The 22,916-nt window shown below is 40.3% G+C and overlaps 1 protein-coding gene across 4 annotated transcripts in view; it reads left to right on the forward strand.

Moving 5' to 3' along the window:
* Positions 1-22,916, forward strand: part of DPYD (dihydropyrimidine dehydrogenase) — a 331,722-nt gene that overhangs the window by 267,484 nt on the left and 41,322 nt on the right. For all 4 annotated transcript variants that reach the window (XR_013183267.1, XM_054638674.2, XM_077182188.1 and 1 more), the window contains exons 19-20: positions 3,340-3,482; positions 21,834-22,013. Coding sequence is in view for 3 of the 4 variants with exons in the window: in XM_054638674.2 (XP_054494649.2) it covers positions 3,340-3,482; positions 21,834-22,013 (323 nt within the window). In the remaining variant the exon portion in view is untranslated. The remainder of the gene's footprint in view (positions 1-3,339; positions 3,483-21,833; positions 22,014-22,916) is intronic.

Consider the following 22,916-nt stretch of genomic DNA (forward strand, 5'->3'; position numbering starts at 1 on the left):
TCAGCCTGCTATCCTCAGTGGACAAGAGCAGCTCTGCCTACCTGTGCTGATGAGGGAGAGACATTTGCTTGATGTATGTTCTGCTTCTCCTTCATGTTGTGTTTTCACTATTGGATTTCTTCCACTGATAGTCTGGAAATTCTTATTTTTTATAAAACAAAGCAAACCAATAGAGAAAGCCAAAGCTCTTTGTTTTAAGGCAAGGAAAAGGTCAGGGACTTTCCCATCTTAAACTTTTTTCATTGTTTATGTCTTTCCATAATAGCAAATATTTGTTCCATAATTAATGAGACCTGAAAGAGTAGCTTTCAACAGAGAGTAGCATGTCATCTCCATGAGGTATTTTTCTGTCTTTCATTTTTATATCTCACTCCCCTGTCTGAGGTCTTGATAAATGGACTTTGTTTATTAAATCTCATTATTTTACAGCAAGGTAAATGATAGCCACATCTAGCATCTGGTAGCAGCTGTAGCACTTCTATCAGGAGAGTACCATATCAGCAGTTTCCTCAGCTACGGGTGCTTAACTAGTGGAATTACAGATCCCAACGTGTCAAACTATGTGGTAGATGCTTATCTTTTAGTATGTGAGCTGTCTTTCAAATGCATGCTGGATTTGGATCTCAGCTCCTTAAATACCATTGGATTTATCAGAAAACGTTCTGCAAATTCCCACTACTACTAACAGATCTTTTAAAAGTTGGCATTAAATCTCCTTAATTTCAACCTTTTAAAAACTCCTTCTCCACAAATCTCTATAATGGAATTTATTACCTTCCTACATACTTGTATGAAAATGCAGGAACATAGAGATTGTTAGTCAAATTGAGTGTTCATTTCCTTTTTCGTTTTTTTAGATTTGCCTTCTTTTTTAATAGCTTGGCATTACTATTGTTTCTGTTGTCTGTATTGGTTTTTTTTCTTTAATCTGGTGGGTTGTTTCACCATTTCATTAGGCAGTCGGATCTCTATCACAAGCAAATCACATTTTATTCCAGCCCAGCAGCTTTTGTTACAGAGGGGGAAGCTTCTGAACTGTTGATGAAAAAAATGTAAGGGAGAACGGCTTCAGCTTATGTTGTGCTTGTTCCATATGAGTAGACTAATAAAAAAAATGCTGGGATAAATGGTGAGACCTTAGTGAACCCTCTGATTGTCATTACATCCATTTATTTACTCTCATCAGAAGCACTTCTGAAATGTTTTTAAATTCATTTGGGTGAATTATAAATGAATGGAATACTTTTGCAATCATACCAATTTATCACTAATTTACTAATCACCAAATGTAAGTAATAACTCATATTATAAATATCAAATTCAGCAAGTACTAAGAAGTACCTGTGTTCCATAATAAATTCTAAGTCTCATTGCTAATTCTGCTAGACTTTGTTGAATCATATGCTTGATTTCTTTGGGCTGAATGAAAGCTTTTCTGATTACCTATTGTGCTGAAACCTTAAATAAGCTGACATTTGGTCATTTTCCTGAACTGACCACTGTACAGAGACAGTCATTTAAGAGAGAAGGGGGCTAATTATATTCTGGAAATATTTTCTTGTGGAACTCTTTGCTACAAGGTATCTTTAAGGCCAAGGGTCTACAAGCCTTTAAAACCCATTGAAAGCAAATTCTTAAGAGTTGTATTGGGGTTAGAAGTATATAAACCTTCATGCCTCAAAGCAGATTGGGAAGAAATTTCCCTGTAGCCACATGATTTCAGAGTTACCAGTGTCTGTATTTATTCATCTTTCTAAAAAACAGCTACCTCATCACACTGAGATTCTGGAGTTGTGTTAGGCTGAAAGCAATGTAGCAAGTCTGATGCTTACTTCTAGCTTCAATTTCAAAAACTGAATATTTGAAGAATTTCTTGAACTACTGTTTTTTATGAGATTACTTTCAGTGGTTTTGGCAGTGTAGTGTATGTTTTGGCCTGTATGCCTTCCAAAAGACTTTATTTATAAATCTGTCAGAGCAAACAGCATAGTTTCCTTTTTTTTTTTTCCTCAAGCATATCTCTAAGACTGGACCATGAATTATGTCATAATATTTGCTCTTTGGACACTTAGCAGTCAGCCTCTTTTAAAGAATTGTTCTGTTCCTTTCAAACACATTACATTAAATCCTGACCAAACAATGGGAAATAATCCCTAGTGTCCTAGGGAAAGTTCCTGCTCACCTCCAGATCCTTTCTGTCATCTGTTCTGTTGGGATCTTAGATTCTTTAAAGCAGTTTTGGTGAGATTTCACATTTTTATCTATCAGGCTCTAGTTTTCCTGAAAACATATCAATAGTGCATCTTGGGTTAGGCTGTGCTTTTCATGTGCATAAAGTTTAGTTGCTGTTAACTCATGCAGTACTGAGGGGGAAAAACAACCTGACAGCCACAGCCATACGGGTCCTCTGGGAGTGATGTGTCCTCTCTTCCACTATTGCCCAATGATGGCCTCAAATTATCCTAAAGCTTCTCTAAATTAAGTAGAAATTTTAATAATGTGGAGGTTATCTAGAGAAATACCAACTAGCCTCAAAAATAACTGGAAGTGTCATCTGTCTATGCTGTCCATCATTTAATGAGCAGCATCTGTAGGCATATTTTTAATACTTGCATACCATCAGTAGAATGTAGTCAAAACAAATGCACTGCAGACACAGTGTAATAAGAGTTTAATCATAATCCTCTAAATATAGCAGGGAATTGTCTGACTCAACCTCTGTGTACCATTTGAAATATGAGCTCCAGTTTTGGAGATATTGCCATAAATGAATATACTTTTTTTCTTTTGAGAATTTGACTATCATATTAATTGTTAGAGAGGGCTTACTTAAAGAATTTTCTTAATCTACAGACATGCAGAAGGGGAAACAAAATATTAAATGTCAAGTGCTGTGAAATGGCACTTTTAAACAATTTTTAGGTGAACATAAAAAAATGAGATGTTTGCTCTTAGTTGGACAGCATTTAGGTTCAAAAAATCAACCCGATTCTCTATGTAGAAACATAGATCTCTTTATCTACAGTGTACTGTATGGTAAAGTATTGCTTCCTGTCTCAGACATTGTTAGTCCTTGTTTTGAGCATCAGCTAAAATGGTCAAGCTAGCTTTGCATTGTTCATGCAAATGTTCTGCCATTTTCTGTATTCAGCCACGTGCATAAATTGCTGTACAAGCATTGGTACCACTTGCAACCCACTTGGTGTCAGTTTATAAATGAATCTAACCCCTGCACCTCGGAGTAGATGTTAGTTCCTGATGTTGCTGTAGCATGCGGGATGTGCAGGTTCCACCAGGGCCAGTTGGGATGTTGCTAACGCGGTGTCCTGGTTTCTGCAGGAAATGCTATCCGGCCCATCGCCCTGCGCGCAGTGTCCGCCATCGCCCGGGCTCTCCCAGGATTTCCCATCTTGGCCACTGGAGGCATCGATTCTGCTGAGGCTGGGCTTCAGTTTCTGCACAGTGGAGCTTCTGTCCTGCAGGTACTGCTTCTTTCTTTAAAATGTTAACGTTCGAGTAGCTGTGATTAAGATTGTAATGTGGCTTCCTTTCAAACATTCAGGTAGTGTGGAGTTTCTACCATTGAATTTTCATGTTTTTCACTTCATGCTACTTGCTAAGAAACATTCATTTCACATGGAGGTGGAGGAGGAGTTGCCAGAAGAGAACTCTGGGCGTTCCAATACCAATCTGGGAAAAAGCTAACCATGAGTTTGTTAGTACTTATTATCTCTAGCTTAAATGATTTAAAATTTAAACATCTCTCTCTCTTGTCATACAAACCAGGTTGACACGAAGTTTAGCTCGACCTATCTGTTCTTCCTGTATTCTCAGTTTTTCTTTTCTGCAAAGAGCCTTCTCAAGGTGAGAGGGCTTCCAAAGAGCACTATGTTGGTCTCTCAGGGAGCCACTTTAAAGTAACTATGAGGCATCTGTGTCCCTCAGGGATGTTCATTGGAACAGGAGGTGTAGCACTGCACCCACTGCTGAGGTGCTGGTGTTGCACTGGACTGAGGTGTCAGCTGCATTCAGCAGCCAGGCTGTTTGCATTGCCTGAGGGTTGGTTTTAGCTGCTGGCCACACTGGAATGGTTGGTGTGTCCCTGGCATGGTAGGAAGCCTTGGTGGCCTCGTATTACAGGCACCAGGAAATTGGCCGAAAATCAGCCCCTTACCTCTGCCAGGCATGTCAGGGCACCATTGCAGCATGCATGTTAGACTGGCTGAGGAGCAGGTGGTCTTTATGTCCCATTGTTCCATTGTATATTGTTACATTCTGGTAGATGTTCATCCCCTTTATCTGTGGGTCCCACCATAGACAACAGCAGCTGTGGAGCCTGTGAATATCGGCTTTGTGTCACTCCATGGGATGACTAGAGTGGTTTCATTCCCACAATTCACTTTGACATTGAAATTAGATTCAGTGTGACCATCCTTTTTACACAGCTACAGTGACTGCTGCGATTAGTCATTTGTTTGCTGTTTCACCAAAAAAAAAAAAAAAGCCAGCTCAATATTTTGGTCTGGTTGGTTTTTTAATACACATCAAAGCTAGCATCTCTGGGAGCTCAAGCAGAAGGCTGTTCCTTTTTTATCGACTTGCTATGCTCCTTGGATTTATTAATACCATTTCCTTTTTTGTTTCAGTTATATTAAAGTGATTCAAACTTTTCTTTTTCATGGGCAGATAAGAGATTGGCCTTTTGTACACAATTGTCTGAGAGCTTCTTCCATATAAATATTAAGTAATGGTGCAAATTGCAGGGCAGCATTTGTCTACCAAAAAAAATTAGGATTGGCAAGGATTGTTTTTAGTGCTCTAGATGCATTTAATTTGTTATTGCTAATAGAGCTGCACTCTCAATGACTTTGTCTGCAGCAATGTTACATGATCTGAATTACACAGAATGAAATGATTTTCTGTTCTATGTCTGCTGTATCTGTTTCTGGATGACTAAAAGTCAAGGGGTTTAATGTCCCTTTTGCACTTCTATTTTATATAGATTGTGTAGCTGTTTTTTCTTTATTCTTTTCTTTTCCTGTTGATTTGTCCCAATGGTAATGGGAAATTCTGAAATATAATTTCATGCAGACATCCCAGTCAGTGCTTGAGAGAAAGACTATTCGATTTACAAGACATTAATTATTGTTTTCTTTTTAGTAGTAATCAAATTCTCTGAAACTGGCTTCCACAAATGACTTGGATCTATAGAGATCTTTTGCCCTGTATAGAACAATTTCTCTTTTCAACAAATTTTTCCCAGAGATGCTGAAAAAAGTCTGATTTTGTTCTTAGGTTTCACCAGTTTAACTTAAGTCATCTCTAGAACTGATTTTAAACTCCTCTGGATCAAAAATATCCTCAGTTTGAGTGATTTATTTCTGTTTCACTAAAGTAGGGAAGTAGTTTAAACTGATCTCAGATAAATAGATTCTAAAGTGGCTGTGTAGGTAAGGATCTGAACTAGTTCAATTGCATCCATTTTAAAATAAACCTTTAGTAAGCTTGATGCTAGATTGTGAATACAGGCCATACGTCTTTCCCTTACGATGGGAAGGACAGATGGAAGGGAGAAGGAAATGAGTAATCGCTATGGAAAGTCGTTAAAGAAATGCACTTTCTGGGACTAGACTGAAACATATTTGCTTCTCAGATGAGATACATTGTAGAAAAAGACAGCCTCATCTTCACAGGTTGCCTTTGGACCCTAATTAGGATAATGAGGATCATTTCCATTGTTTTCCTTCTAAACAAGGTCATACAAATAGCCAGCTGATATTCTTTTCCCTGAATCCCAATCTCACACATGTCCTGGGTATCAAATGCCCAACTTGCTCCTTCAGCAGCCACAACCTCTGTTGCCTACAGCTTTGACATTCACTTCTGCTTTCTCCGTACTGACATACAGAGTGAGTACAGAATTTGTAGATAACATCAAATAACGTGATCTACTGAATGATTCAGTATTTAAGATGCACTGCATAGCAAGTCCCTGAGTTAAGCAGGTAGGAGGTGGGACTGTAGTGGGGGAATTCTGTATGTGTGTGATAGCCTTATCTAAAGTACCTGCTTTGGATACTGTTGGAGGTGGTTCTGAAGAGACACTCAGACTGACACACCACTGCACATTTTGTGATCTGACTTCACATTTCCAAAGCCACGAGGATGCCTTATGACTGATCCAGAGGCAGGAAGAAAGCAGCCTGGGCTTTGGCAGTGATGGAGCAGCCTCTGTGCTCAGCTGTGCCAAACAGGCACAGGGGGCTTAAAACTGGGCTGTGTCATTGCTCTCACCACCCTGTTACCCAGCAGTGCTTGAAGAAGGGCAGGGGCTGCCAGATCGTCCAGCATTCCACATGGTCCCATACTGCAGAGCAGCTCAGGCTGTACTGATCTGTCCATGGAGCCCAGCTTGAGAGCCTGGGACAGCAGCTCTTGCTTGGCCACTGGGCTTCCCTTCCTTGTGTCCCAACAAGTCCTGTGCCTTCTCTGCCATGGCAGCAGGACATTCATGGCCTAGGATAATAAGGAGGCTTTGTGTGAGTTGATTTAACTGCAATGTAGCGTATCTGTTAGAGGAAAGGTTTATGAATAATAAATGTTCTTCCATTAAAAGCAAGATCAGGTTTTCCTCTTCAGATATTTCACCTGCAATCAGTTCTCCATTATTTTTTCCAAATGCTTTTATTTTTAAAACATGGGGATTTATTTTCCATTTGCAAAATCATCATACACAGGAATGCAAGTCAGGAGTCAGGTGGTAAGCCATATTTTGCTGTATGCCATAACCACCTCAAGTGGTATTAAGCAGGTATATTAGGAAATGATGGGGGGAGAGAGTTTCAGTAATCAAAATATGTCCTATCCCCTCCTTTAGAAGATGGAGGACAACATCTTATTGTTCACAAAAAGGTTTGGATGTAAGGGATTTTGCAGCAGGTATGGAAAACAAACTAGGTTATTGTAGTCAGTAGTAGCTGGGCTGAAGATTTTAGACAGCAATTCAACAGAGCATTCCTCCCCTTTATGGACTTCAGAAACACTTGCAAAAAGACCCCACTTGTGTTTTAATTTCTCCTTAAAGATGCTGAAACATTTCATTCATTCTTCAGCTGAATCCATGGCACCATAGTTTTTTAACGTACCTGAACCTACCAACCCCTTTTCAGTACAGGCATGAAAATTAAAAAAAAAACCAAGAATTTTAATATGGAGATAATCCTGCACTCATTGTATACCAGGAGCTCCAGAAATATCTAGAAAGCACCTTTCTGTGATACATGTCATTATTACAATTTTCCAGTGAGGCTGAGGTATTTTATTTGTAATTTAAATAGGCTTTTTTTAAAGCCCCAATTTATCAAAATTAGACGTATATCAAAAATTTTTTGCATGTTTTGCAACATTTATGTGATTTACCATGTCACACTGATGGTTTGTTATATTTTTGCAAGGTTTTGAAAGAGACATACATTTTTTTAAACTCATCTTGCTGCAGGAAATTAAAATGGGAAACAATTATAGAAAATTCCAGTGGAAAGAGAAAATGCATTATGGAAAAAGCAATAAAAGCATAAAAATATTAAAGTAAAAATCACTTCACAGTAGCCTGTATGATTCAATTGTAGATCAATATTGTGTAGTTAATGCATTAGCAGTAGAGCATTAATTTGCAATTACAGCAGGTGATCTGATCCTCTGTGTTCTGTCCATTGACATAAATGACCTTTTGTTGAAAGAGATTCTGTAGTCATTATTTCTAGCAGATGTAACTAAAAAAAAGAGGTAGAACAAAGGGGTACTTTCTAAAGTATATTTGCTTCATGGTAGAACCTTTCAGCATTATATTCTTATATGGAATACTTTGTTCACATGGAATATTGGTCATTTTCATGTAAATAATATGGATTCCTTTTCAAATAAATGTCTTTCCCTAACAAAGTATGGAGATCACACCTGTCCTCTGATGCAGACAAGGATGTCTGTAAGCAATGGTTTAAAATCCAGCCATGGAATGTTGCTTCTCAGTGGGACAGCCTGTGGCTTTGCCCTGAGCCCTTTTTCAGATCCACCTTCATCCTCCCTCGTCCCCCTCTTGTCCTGGCTGGGCTGCAGTGCCTGGCAGTGCTGTTCCTGTGGGTGCTGTGCTCTTGTCCTCACCGTGCTGTGTCCAGCCCATGTGCCCCAGAGCTGCCATGAGCTGGGTCTGCCCCTGCCCTTCCCTCCTGCCCAGCACCACTGTGCTGGGACCTCGGGAATCTGAGGAAGAACAAAACCATTCTGGAAATGGGACAGCCCATGACAGGAAAGCATTAGTGATGAGTTTTGCCTCTGTAGGATAAACTCTCCCTCCAACATGAAGCACAGTGGTTTTTGTGAAACTGCTTGTAGATTTTTAATATTTTCAACAAGCCTTCTTGTTGGTACCACTTTGGAACAGAAGTCGCAAGGGATTCAGGACAATTTGATTATTATTTTTTCTTCAGCAGCATTTTTACTGAAGCATTTAGCTGAGAGATTTTTATAGCAGCAGGAGATGGCCCTTTGTGTGTGAATAAACAGGCTTTTCCATCACAAAATCATGGGGACTTGATCTATGAGACAGTATTTTTATTGTATTTGTGCAAATGTGAAACCCTGTAAGGAACTCTATAATTTTTTTTATGGCTACAGAACTGCTGAGTAGAGCTGGTTCTCCATTCACTTCATTACTCTCCTTTCTAGCTCATGTCAGTGTCTGTTGAAGCCAGAGAAGACTCTGATACTTTAGTTAAGTGAGGATTAGATCAGGCCAAAAAATTCTCAGCCTGGAATTACTATTCATGCCATTTAATGCAGAGTGAAGAACTAAAAGACATTCAAATCATGGGAGTGCAGAGCAGGGGAGTGAGGGAGCTGGCCCTGTGTTTTGAAATTCCAGGTTAAGTTTCTACTGATAATTGGGAAAAAAAAATACTTTGTCTTGCAATGAATAGCCATGATTTTGAATGCAGACAAAGAGTCCTTTGCCTCAGCCCTGCATGAGGAGAATGAAGTCGGGTGGATTGCTGCAAGTCTCAGCCAGCCACAGGGTGCCATGGGTGTGGCAGAGCAAGGCTGTGCTTCTCCTGCCTGACTCCCAGAGAGCCCACCCTGCCTGTGCCCCCTGCCTGTTCTCACACAGCACATGAGGGAGCACGGGCTGCAGGCTTTGCTCTGTGCCAGGCAGAGTGCTCCAAGGGCTGCTGAGCCCAACAACAGGCACGCTTGGGCACCAGCTGGGCACTGTGAGCTTTCTGACACAGGCTGTGGCTTTAGCGGTAGAAGAGCAAAAACTTTCTGTACTAAGCTGTCCATGACACTGAGAAGTTAAGGTGCTAGACCTAATTCTTCTCTCGTGATTAAAATTGAGGGAAGAATAGGTTGCTGAATGCAGTGTCAGGCTACCAAAATGATATGAGACAAGATTCAAGGGATGGTACTTCAGGCCCACCAAGATTTTTAAGAAAAAAAATGCCACTTAAGGCAAAACCACTTTTCAGATGTAAGTCCTTTGATTGAGATAAGTGTAGTCTCCTGTAGAAAGAGCAGTTTTTAGACTGTATTTCCAAAGAAACTTGATAGGTATTTGTACATCCATTTGAGTATCTTCCATCACAATTGAGCTTTTGTGGCCATTTTCACTGAAACTTGCCAGAATGGAGAGTGTTTTACTCAACAAATTTTGAGAAACAGAAAAGGAAGGCAGAGGAGAGAGTAGCTGCATTCCTTCGCTGTAAGCACAAGCTCACTATGAGCTCACCTTTATTAGACCTCTGAGAGCCCGCATGGGACAGCGCTGTGTCAGCCACAGGAAAGGCTTTAATTGGCAGTCACACCTTATTAGACGTCAGAGAACCCAACCAGGAGACACAGAGCTGCTGGAAGCCAGATATCATTAGCTCCACTGCTCACAGAGCCACGCACTGAGGAAAGTCTTCAATGGATACAGCACTGAATGGAGTGGCCCTTCTCTGCAGAGATGAAATTTGCAGTACATGCAGAAACAAAAGAGGGAACAAAGTGCTGTTTGAACATGTCGACATAAAATCCTAAGAAAAATGAATGTGAAAGAGAGAAAAGAGTTGGAACAGGCATATCCAAGCATTCGCTTCTGAAAACATTTCATTATTTTCTGTTTTTTTTCCTAGCCCAGTGCTAATTACAGAAATTCAACCTGTTCTCAACTGTATGTCTTTGCTAATAAAACAAAAAGTAATTAGTGGACTGCCACACTTGCTCCTTTACAGACTATTGGGAGAGAAATTGCTAATTGATAGTGAGAATCTTCTGTGAGAATTTCTTTTAAAGAAAATCAGAATTTGTCAAACAAAAACAATCTATAAAGTTTTTTCCTTTTAGTAGTTAAAAACCCCATCAAATTAGAACAGATTTTCATTATTGATTCTTACATGTTGTTTTTGCCACTTTTTTATGAAAAGTTGCAGTATTCAAATCAGCACATTGTAAAGTTACAGAGTAAATTCAACACTAATAATGCCTTTTATTTTCTGCAGTTTTGCATTAGTTCTACATTTGGAGCTGCTTAGGGGAATTATCTATTAGTTTTCCTTTATTTCTGCTCATTTCACCATCTAGTAAATGAAGTCTGCATAGATAGGATTGTTATTTCATAAATTTGTAAGAATGAAATAAAGCTTGTTCTGTAACAATTGCTATTTGTCATTCTTGTAATGAATTCTCATGCAAAGTAGTTTCAACGATCACTGTATGGCAGTAATTATTTACCAACAATTAGGTCTCAATTGAGCATCAGTTCAAATGCTGTCCTGTAGCAGTCATTCCCAGCCTCTGCAGGGGATTTGTTCTCCTGGGGACAGTGGGCCTGCTCCCCTTTCCTGCCCTGCCTGGGTGTCTACCCTGCTCCTCTGGGTCTGGCAACACAGGGACTTGCAGAATCCAGGGGATGGGAAGAATAATTGCTTTGGCAATATATTTTTCTCCATCTCTCCCAAGGATCCGCAGTATTGTTGGTCCTTTGAAAGCCCAGTAGTGCTGCACCTATTTTTGATGTGGATTCACACTGCTGATGTGGACTTGTGCTGCTGCTCTCTTGCATGAACAGGCACAGAGCTGTTCTCCATGTGGACAAAGCCCATGGTGTGAATTGACACCGAGTGAGTGTTGTTTAAAGTTTACAAAGTAAATGCAACATGGAGCTGACTCGTCACAAGAGGCTTGGTTAATTGTTGATTAACCAAATTATGGGCAAGTTGTTTTACTCTGCTCAGGTTGCTTTCAGACATGAAGCTAGCTCTGTTGTAGATTGAGTTCCCTTGAGTATGTGTGGAGGTGACTGGAAATTGAAACTGAAACTGTAGCCAGCTCCTAGTTGGATATTGAAAATAAATGCAAGGCAAGATAAGCATAGTGGAAAATGCTGTTTCTTCATTCCTTTCTGCCATCTCCAATAATTACTTAGGAAAATTCCTGTGGGGTTGTTTTTTTTAGGGTGGTTTTTTGGTTTTTTTTGATGTTATATGTGTTGTAACTGCAGGGAACTTGTTTTCCAAAAAGGGAGAAGGTAAAAACATTCAGTATTGCAAAGCTCTGTCAACAGAGAAGTTCTTGGAAACGCTGTCAGTCATACAAAGAAAACACATATTTAAGAAATTTTCCTTTTTATATCATAGCAGCTTTGTTGATCTTTCAGGCAGAGGCTGTACCTGGCAGTGAAAGGAAGAAAGGGGAAGCAAGCAGTGGAAGAGGCTTTGCTCAGGCATGGTCCTGGAGCCCACCCTGGCACAGGAATGCACTGCAGTGCAGCTCAGCTGGGGCTTGGTGCTGGGCTAGCTGCAGTTTGGTCACTGATCTTTTGCTTTTCCCAGTGGTAGAAAAATGGGTTTTCTGCTCAGGAAGGAGGGAGCAATAATTTTTTTCCTGTTTGAGCACAAGCCCCCTGACACAGCTTGATCTGACTGATGAGGGGTTCTTTTATCCATGCAATTAGAACAAAAGAAACAGAGAAAGCATTGTTTTTCTAAACTGTCATTTTGGAAGCTGTCAGTACATTTAAGAAAGGATTTAACTTCCTTCAATATCATCAGTTATGTTGCTGCTTTTCTTGCTTATATTTATTATTTGGATGGAGATAGGTAAAACAATCCCTAAGGAAAGTGGAAGTGGGTTTTTATCTCTGACACGAAGGATTTGCAGGGTCAGAACTATTTTGTTCACATGAATCTCACTCTTCAGTGGACACGGCAGCTGCTGCACAAATTCGTACAGGCAAGCTGATAGAGGATGAAAGTAATTTTGGCTGAAATATAATGTGAGAGTACTAGAGGGAAAGACTCACAAGGATGAGGGGTTAATCATTGCAGGACTGAATTGAGGTTCCAAGAGAGAAAAATTGCTTTTCTGTTTGATTTTGAGAGGTCTGCAGCTTTCAAAATTCTGGTCACAAGAGGGTGTTCCAAAGTAGATAGTTCTCATTAGAATTTGTTGAAAATTTCTTTGAGGGAACTGTTGTTCATTGACAAATTTCATTTAATCAGAATAGATCTAAAGTTGCTGCTGTGTCTGATTCAGAGTGTCCTGAGTGAACACTGAAGGTCTACCCTGGATCTGTTAGGCATTAATGAGACCAGCTTTGGCCTGTGATGAGGAAATAGTTATTCTGTCACAGGAAAGTTTAAGCATGGAAAACTTTTCCAGTTTAGACTGATAATCAAAATTCTAAAAACGTGTGGAATTAACACATTTAAAGACAAAAATATTATTTGGGCGAATCAAATCTGTTTCAATCTTTTTGCAACATATTTTGGTTTTGACCTTTTCATTCCAATTAACTTGGATTGCAAAACAGACATTTCCAAGTTAAATGCAGCCATTAGATTCCATGTTGTCAAACAGCACATATTGGTAATTCTGAAACTCTTTTCCACATGATTTTCAGAACACCATTCTTTCCTGAAAAGCATGCTTTCCTAGAACTACACTCATCTATGACAAATACACCTTCCTAAAAATGGGATAACAGACCAACTCAGTTCTAGAGATGATGGTGTTCCTGTTGGCTTCCTCTCAGAAAACAAAAACATAAAAACACTCAAACTGCTGTGTAATACTTGATTGCTTTTATCATCAAACTACCAGATCTGAGTGACTTAATTGGCACCTGCTATAGAAACTTCTTTGCAGCTGAAGTTTATGGCTTGTGGAAATGGGTCAAACAAATCTACATCTACCTGACACAGCTGGTGATGTCCCAGCAGCTACAGAGCCACTGGGAGAGCTCGAGGATTTCATTTTCCAGAACAGTACTTTTAAGACAGAGGCGAGACCTTTGGGTGTTAATAAATGAAATATGATGTGATATTCAGCATGTATTTAAAGATAGTTGTAGAACCTCTATGTGTGATTGGACTGTTTACACAGGGGAGTTAGTTCATCTGCTTCCAAAGCTATCATTCATTTTGTAGATCTGCAGTACAATGATACAATTTGCTATACATGGCTGATTATGAAGCTGTTTCCCTGACTCCTCAATGCTCAAGGCATGTGGAATCATATTTTTTTTCTTAGGAAAGATGATCATGATCAGCACTTTTATCAGTGTGTGTGCCCACCTACTGCATAAAGGTTCACTTTGTAGTTCCAAGAACTGACAGAATGCTTTAGTGAGATAAGGAAATATAACCATTCCTCTAGGGGTGGTTGACAGGGAAAAAACCCACAGTTACCTCAGGGAGCCTTCTGAAAATTCTTGATTTATTCTGCATTTCCCCTCTCAGAGACATGGGATATGAAATTGCATCGTTCAGGGTCCCTTGATAAGCACCAGTTTCCCACTCCCAAACACCCAGTTTAGCTATTTAGATCGAAGATACATTAATTGGCATTGGAGAACTTAAGGGGACGGAGGAAAAATAGGTTTGAGTAGGCTAGGAATTAAGGCATTGGATAACATTCCTAAAGGATCCCTTACAGTGCTCTTATCTCCTGCCATGGCCTCATCATCTGATAAGTGCCTAATGGATTCTCAGCTTTTTTCTCCTCCTTCATCGTTGGCCACTCACGACTGCCCAGGGTTGCTGGAGTGCAGTAGATGAACAAGATCTGTCTTGCAGCCCCCAAAATCAGGTACTTTGAGGTCTCTCTGCCAGGAAGAGTAGCCATCCCCTTGGTGCTGGGGAAGCTTCTCTGTAAGCCTGTGTGAGAAGGCTGCTGTGGCTTCAGCACAGAGCTGTGGGGCTCTTCCTGCTGCCCAGCTGCTACATCCAGATTTCCCTACCTGCCTCGATGCTCTCTAAGTGCCAGCTCAGCTCTGCTTGACACCACCTTAGTGTTTTGTGGACCTGTTGTAGAGAGGATCCAAGCTGTTACAGTGTTTATCCCATAAGCTTGTCTTGCACGGGCTGGAGACCTTTTCCTTTAAAGTAATTTTGAGCTCCATTATTTACTTACATTAGCCTGTACTTCGGATTAGAATGACGATTTATCTCAAGATTGTCTGGTGAAATTTCTTGAAGTATAACAAAATATCTGAAATACTTCACTGACTTACTGAGACCCACATGGCATAGGACTATCCAGTCCTCTTTTTTTTGTCAAAATAGATTTCGTAAGCCTTTTGTGAATGGTTGCATGCTTTTCAGAGCCTGGAGTTATCAGTATCTTTGAATCTTTCTTCTATGTGTTATCCCTCAAAGTGTCACTAGTAAGCCCTCCGCTTATTAGGACTTCAAGTCTAGGACTCAGTAAAAAAGATTAGGTGGGCTTTTTTCCCCATAATTCAGACAATTCATGGATGTAATATTTCAGTCCTTCAAACTGCTTTCTGAAAGCTGTACTAGACTCTGAAACAAACAGTAGTTCATTAGCTCATGTATATTAGTTCGGCTGTAATGTTTTAAAAAGGCTATCAGCTATCATCCAATTCAGTTTTGCGTCGATCCAGTTTCTGAAGACTTGTTAAGTAACATCCCATCTGCTAACCTCTATCTCTAGAGTCATTTAGGCAGCTAATGTGAGTGAATCAAATCATTCCATCTGTACTATATCAATATTTTGGAAGCTTTCTCTTTTCACAAATTCATTCTTCAAAACAAAGAGTCTTGAGGTTTTTTCCCGAGATTGTACCACATTGTCTGATAAACCACTTCCACTAATGTTGTTAATCCTCCAACCGTCTAGCAGAAGTAGTAATTAGATAGAAAGGATAATTTAGGCTACGCATTTAATGTTCTGGTAAGTTGGTTGTTCAACGAGACATGAGGAGGAGGATCCATAGTTATAGAGGCAGCCTTTCCACAGACATTGGTGTCCTGAAGGTTGTACACACAGAAATGCCTCTCAGAGGAGACTGTATTTGTCTGCATGCTCTCACACTGCAGCTCTTGCCACATTATTATGAGCACTGTGTCAGACAACCTGTGCAGTGTCTGCTGCTTTTTGCTTTGGAGATCTGGGCACAGATCTCCAAATTATTTTACAGGGGCTAGAAAATGCACATTTTAATTTCCATAGGCAAGAGCTATGCAGCATATAGATTGCATGGAACAGAAAGATCTCCCTTTATTCAAGTCAATTTTTGCTAGTTGCCTTTGAGAATAAATCCTAAATTGTGTCTGTGCCTCACCCAGATTATCATAATGCTCTTGCCCTCTACAATGAAATTAGCCTTCTTAATGTTGGCAATTCACATAGATACAAAGGTGGGCAGAAATAAGGTCCTTCCTGAAACATCTTGCATTCATTCACAGCTTCAGATTTTTTTCACAAGAATCCTAATCAATAGAACCTAAACAAGAAAGCAGTAGCTTCAATGATACGTTAAATAACAGGCATTCATAAATGTTTCTCCAACAAGAAGGTGAATTTATGTGTTGAGTACTTATCAGGAAGAATTTTTAATAGGAAAAGAAAGCTTCTACAGAAAGATGATTATTGCTAAAATTGAAAATATAGTATAAAATAGTAAACCTTTCATTTACCGTTTGAGCATACCAGAAAAAATATTTCAAAGAGAGTCAACCAAATTAATGGCAAAGCACAATTTTTAATGCATTGTAAACCCTCTCACAGGTATCTCAGAGGAATAATAGTTGTTTATCCCTTTGCTCTGGTCAGAATATTAGAAATTGTGAAGTCAAAGGCCAGTTTCTTAATCAAATGGCATTTAGAGAGCTATTTTATTTACAAAACCTGTACAGTTTAGAACCAAAGCTGAAATTAGTCTCCATCTTCTGGTGAGGCAAGATGGCATTCTGCTAAATGCTAGAATTTTATCATTTGAAGGGGAAAAAAGGCAAAAAGAAAGCAGCCAGTGAGACCTACGAATATAAAAGCATTTGAGATCTCAGAAGGAGTTTAAATCAATGCACTGCCACAGTTACAGCACAGATGAAAGAGCCTGCTGTCTCAATTGCCAGGAAACTACTTAGAAACTCTCACTTTGATTTTTTTTTTTTTGGTAGTCCGTTACATTACCACTAAATGGAGTATACGGAGACATCACTGCTTTGATGTTGTACAGCTACAACAAATGGAAACTAATATGGTAGAACAGTAAAGCTATGTGATTTGCATTTATATATACAAATATATACCCATCAATCTTCTAGACCATGTATCACTGCCACCCATCTGCCTCCTTACTGATACTTCTGTTTTCATAGAAGTGACAATTATTTTACACCCATATCCTGAAGAGAGATACATATATTTCAGAGGGGTGTAAAAATTAAAATTTTCTCCAAGCTATTGACTCCCAGAACAAATTTCTCACTTGCAAAGCCTTCTAAGAATGCTTTGAAACAATTTCAAGTTGGAGCACAACAGGATTTTTGTTCACACAGGTCTTGTCACACCAAGAATATTTACTGTCTTCTTGCAAAACAGCACATTATTGAGCAGTCTAGATTCTCTGACCTGCTCCACTCTTTTGAGGCGATCTAGCAGTATATAAGATTATACACAATAATTATTGTTGGGTGAAAGTAGTGTCGGGAAAAACTGACACAAGCATGTCTAGACCTGCATCTCCTCTGTGGCCTCTGCTGAAATCCCAGCTATTGATGGAATAGAAATAATGTAGGTAGGGACTAGAGCTCATTTTTGGCACTGTTTTCCCCATCATCACCTGTCCAGCTGGGATTTTGCCATATAATAATGAGTTTATGTAAAAACTGAAAGTTGCAGGGTAAAAGAGACTTCACTGGTTCCTCTTCTAGTGTTACAGAAAAATATTTCTCCTCTACAAGATCTCCCAAAGGGAAGATGCACTGAGCTTTACTGGGTGATCTGGCTGGAAATGCCTCAGGCACTCTGTCCAAATTCTGCATGGATGGCACAGGTCCTCCATGCAGTCCCTCAGGATATGCTAAAGTTTGGACAGGAACCACTTCCATTTTTGTAGAGAGTGAAACAGAAATAAAACTTAATGTCTGGGTATTTTTCCCATTGCTTCTAGAAACAGCCATGAACAAAACTGAAAGGTCTTAGACAGAGCTCTCAATAAACAGGGCAGGGTATTTGCCCCACTAAACACTTCAGAAATTGGCATCTCTTTATTGTGTAGTGATTCTGCTAACAGGAAAGGCGTTTACAATGTTTTGTGACTGATGTAGAAGTACTTGTCACCAGCAGTGAACTTTACTTCAAAATATATGAATTGAAAGTTTCAGATTCATGTGAATGTTCAATAAAAATCTTGTAACCCATAAAAATTATTTTACACAATAATAATCTCCTTACAATTTACTCCAGTTCCTCAAGTAAGACTTGTAATGTGTCTAGATCCTATGACAAAGTAAATTCACTTTTTATATTTATTTAATAATAGAGCAGACTGGGTATTTCTTATGAAAAACATCAGCAGGGACCTCTGTGTGCCCCTCCCATCATTGCATTTTGCAGAATAGTTTTACTTAGAGCCTTAACCTGTGATTCATTTCACATCCCCATTCCCCAATGAGATAATTTGGCTGTTTACCAGCAGCAAAGCAGGTATTGTGTCTTTTAGTATCTCAGACATGTCTGTATAGATTAGAATTGTAACTTACAGTTGCTTACAGCAACTTATGCTGAGCAGTTTTAGATTTCAGAATACTGAGAGCACAATGTCATTGACCATACATTGCATGTTGGCCTAGGTGCCTCTTTTGTGATATAAGGGGCAATCATTGGAGTCTGGATCTGGGAGAACAGGAAGGAGATCCCATGTTAAAAATTAAATTGTATAGTTCTGTTACTGGGACAGAGCCAGGCAATGCAGTAAAACCAAGCTTGTGCAAACTTATTTCCTTGTGTATTAGTGCAGTATGAATACTATGTTACCTTCCTAAACAGGAAAGATGTAGCACCTTTCTCTTCTAGTCCAGCTTCTAGAGACCAACACAAGCAAGACAGCAGGACAGCACTTGTCAGCAGTAGAGCTGACAGCTTTGTTGTGACCTGGGCTTTACTCTGTGCCATAGGATGTTCCACAGGGCCAGTCTCTCATCTTCCACAGAAGATACTTTCTACCTAAATGTTTCAGGTGAAAAGCTGGGTCAGTGAACAGCTGAATATTAATTTAGTCATTAAACAGATCCACTTGGATTATTTAGGATTAAGGGACATTAAGCAGGTGCCATCCCAGCCCTGCTGCTTGCCGGAGCCGGGGCTGCTGCACCGCGCATCCTGCGCGCTCTGCTCCGTGCACTCCTCCACGAGCGGCTTCTCTCGGCCACGGGAGGCTGACCACTGTCTCTGTGCTCTGGCACAACACAGCAGGGCTGTGCTCTCACTTGGAAAGTCTTACTGCTCTTCAGGTTTTTGCTTCAGGGTCTAAAGGGAAGCGCTGTGCTTGGTGGATACCAGCCTGACGCTGAGGAGAGGGGCAGGGCTGGCTGCAGTTCCTGCTGCTGCTCCATCGGAGTGCGAGGCAGGGACAGCAACCCCTTACACAGCACTTCTCACCTTTATCTCCTCCTCAGGTGGTTTGATAAGACATTAAATGAGAGGTGGTAGCCACCATTTTGGATACAGCAAGATCTGGAGTGCAGCAGAGGGGGCTCGGCAGCACTGAGCTGTGCAAGGGAGGGCAGTGCCTGCTCCCAGTGAAGCAGCTGGAGCAGAGCAGGGCGTTAATGAGGTGTGGAGGGGCCGGTTCAGTTCTTCTGTGATTTTTCCGGATGCCTGAGTTTAAGTCTCACCTGGTCTATTGCCACTTCTCTTGTGCTGAAAAGAGGACACAGTGTCATTTAAACTGGTGATTCAGAGGCAGCCAGGTATGATGCTAAAAACCTCTCTCCGTGGTGTAGGAATTGTCATGGCTGATGGGTCATGGCGACCTTTTATCCTGACTTTGTTCACCACCTTTTAAAATGCAGCAAAGGTTTCTACATTGACTGATGGTAGATACTGTAAACCTAAAATACAAATCTCACCATCTGATTTGTGCAACATAAGCTCAGAATTTTGGAATTTGCCAAATACATGGCAAAATTATTGCAGTTGGTTTTGTATGTGTTAATCTTTGAAGCTCTCTTGTTCTAGGAAAGGCCCATAAACATAAGCACTTGCTTTTATCCCAGTGAAATTAGTGGAAGGCATGTCTTTTGCTAATTATCCACACCACTGGGCACCACAATCATAAGGTTTCTACAGAAGAGGAGGATTTTTTGAGACCACTTCTTTGTTCTAAGCCTTTCCATGTCATATAGCATTTTTTTCTTTAGTGCAGACATTTACATGTTTCTTAAAAGTTGCATTTTGCCTTGAATTCTGGAACTTTCTTGGCTTTCCAGAGAAGTGCATATAGTGCATTGCATATAGAATCACAGAGAAGACAAATAGTTAGCTCTTAGTGTGTTATTATCTTCCACACATTTTTATATTATTGCAGTTCATAACACTGCACCACAAGCTGGAAAACAGTAAAAGCCTCTTTATTTATAAGATTATTACAGGTATCCTCGGGTGTATCTCATGTGTATACATCCTGTCAAAATATTTCAGGATTTTGACAAAAGTGTCTGAACTTGTTTCAAGTGACATGACATGGCTTTTAACTGCTTTTTTTTTACAGTTTTAGTATTTTTAAGAGTAGATAATAAAAGTGTTACCCATGCACTAAAAAAACCCAGAGAATTCCTTGCTGTACAGAAAACATCAGTGGAGTTTTGCAGTTAAATAACCTGCATAGGAAGTAATTATGATGGTCTCTATAATTGCCATTAAAAAAAAAAATACAGTCTTGAATCCTGTGGAAGGTATAACAGGCCTAATTAATGCCCACACTGTTTCTCCAGAGAAACAGTTTTTTTTTGTAATGTAAATGCACTGCATAGAAAATGTTATTGTGCTTATTTTATAGCTTTTTTTTTCTCTCGTTCAGCAGTAGTATGAGGTATTTCCCAATATGATGTGTACCTGTCTTCAGGACTGCAAGATGTCTTGTCATTTCTGAAATGGGGAAAACAATAGCGTATTTCCAATGCTTTTTAAATGTTGATGTCAATTATGATCTGAAGTGTGTTTCCACATTGAAGAAGTGTGGATATGTTTGTGCGTGTCTGTGTGCACCAATTCATGTTCTAAAGTAGGTGGCTATTTCATTGTTGTGTTCACTGTGTGTGCATGGAGTCAAGGTATTATCAGGAGCATTCCTTTCAGCTTTTACAATAAAAGCTGAATCAGAGGCTGAAAACACTGACACATGTGGAATTTCAGAGCATTTCCAGGGACTGATAATTAATGGCACTCAATCAACCCCGCACCTTGTCACTGATGGCTGATTAGAGTTTAGCTAATGAGAAGTATTCAGACAACAGTCAGGGATTTTTTTTATTCAGTTGTTAGTGTGGTTGGGGATCTCTGTGGGTTTAAGCCTGAGCTGATATCCCCAACATGCTCCAGAAGAACCCATGTAAATGGTCAGACTCTTTTCTGCTGTCTGTAGTTTTGTGTGTACATGTTAAGCAGGTCAGGGATCACTACTTTATATGTTTATAAAGCTACATTGCTATTTATGTTTCTAAAGTATCTAAAATAAAGTGGCCTCCCAGTTGCACTGAGTGGCAGAAGGGGATTGTTCTGTTCTGGGCCTGGCAATGCTCACCCCATACTAACAGGTCAGTTTAATGAGGGCTGTTTGCTGAGACACTTCCATTGGATCCAGATTCATCTCAGGGCTATCCTGTGGAATGGCAAGAAACAATGGGCACAAACTGAAACACAGGAAATTCCATTTAAATATAAGAAAAAGCTGCAAGGGAGATTGAACGCTGAACCAGGTTCCCCAGAGAGGTGTAGTTGGAGATATTCAAATCCTGACTGGATACAGTGTTGGGTAACCTCCTCTAGTTGGCCCTTCTCTGAGCTGGAGGTTGAATAACAGGATCTCAAGAGATGCTTTCCAGCCTTAGCAAGTCTGTGGCTCTGTGATTTGCCAGGCTGGGACCTAGCTGGTTATGCCTAGCTGGGGGGTACCACTGAGTGTCTGCAGGCAAAGCTCTGAGCACAGGTGGTGGTTTGTCAGTGTGCTGGCATGCTCAGCAGCAGCTTCCCAGCAGGCACATCTGGGGCTGGGCTTGTAGGTTTATCTCTGAACAGCCCTCAGGTCTTGTCCAAGGGCTGCTGCTGGGGAATCTGGGCATAACTGGTGTTATTGAGCCCTTTCTTTCCTGAACTGCAGTGGTGACATCATGACATAGGATTAATCAGACACTAATCCTGAATCCTTGTAGTTCTTGCCCAGTGGGGTTGCAGGAAGGGTCACCTGATAATCAGTAAATCCAAAAGGCTTGCTAATTCCATATGCTTCTCTGTCAGGATGGAGCTGATAACTGACTTGCATTTCGTAGGTGTGCAGTGCGATCCAAAATCAAGATTTCACTGTCATTGATGACTACTGCACCGGACTGCAAGCTCTTCTTTACCTGAAAAGCATTGAGGAGCTTGAAGACTGGGATGGACAGAGTCCTGCAACCATGCGCCATCAGAAAGGAAAACCAGTACCTAGAATTGCTGATCTGATGGGAAAGGTATGTTGTTTTATTGCCATTCCTGTATAGTAACACTATGTCTTTGTTTTGAATGTAATTCCATAATCATTGTATGCAGTTTCTGCTACTTACCTTGATTAATCACTGCTGCTGTCACAATTAGTCACCAAGTCATTTTCCTTCTGAATATTAACAAATATGTAGGCAGCTTAAGAAGACAAACTTGAAATGACTTGATACAGGCTAACGTTTTTACTATAAATATGATCTCTTCACGTGATTCATAACATCATGTCTTTAAAAAAATATAGGATGTAAAATTAAAAATGCATTAGAAAAAGTTCTGGAACTGTTTGTTTTAATGAAACTCACTTCAGATTGATCCTAATATTGTGCCAGAAGCTCCTGGGTGTTTTAGCCAGGGTGCATTGTTCAGGAGACATGCAAAAACCCTCTTGCTCTGGCTCTGAGCAGCTGAGACAGGAACAGCTCTTAGCTGCAACATGAGATCAGGTAGGAGTGGTCCTTCAGTCACCATACCTGAGCATCTCATGGTCTTTCATCTGTGCTGATTCCCAAACCCTCTGCAAGACAGGGAAGTTCTCAGTGAGGATTGGTGACACCAGACAATTTAATAAATTCTGCAAGATCATTCAAACCTAGAAAGTCTGTGTTGAAATGGGAATGTAAATGACGGTCAGCATGAAATCCTCACCTCTGGACTGTCTTTCCTCTCTGCTCTAGTAGTTCCCTGATACAAAAGCATTTTTGGAGATTTTTGACAGATGCAATGGGTTGCAGCTGCCCCAGCCCTGCTCACCCCTCTACCAGGGCACCTGCTGATCCATACTGAGAGGCAGGGAGGTGTAACTGGCTTCCTGCTGATGCCCGGCTGCCTCCTGCTCTAAGCAAAATACCTGCACAGCAGGGAGGCCAAGCTTT

The sequence above is a fragment of the Agelaius phoeniceus genome, chromosome 8, assembly GCF_051311805.1.
Source record: "Agelaius phoeniceus isolate bAgePho1 chromosome 8, bAgePho1.hap1, whole genome shotgun sequence".
Taxonomy (NCBI): domain Eukaryota; kingdom Metazoa; phylum Chordata; class Aves; order Passeriformes; family Icteridae; genus Agelaius; species Agelaius phoeniceus.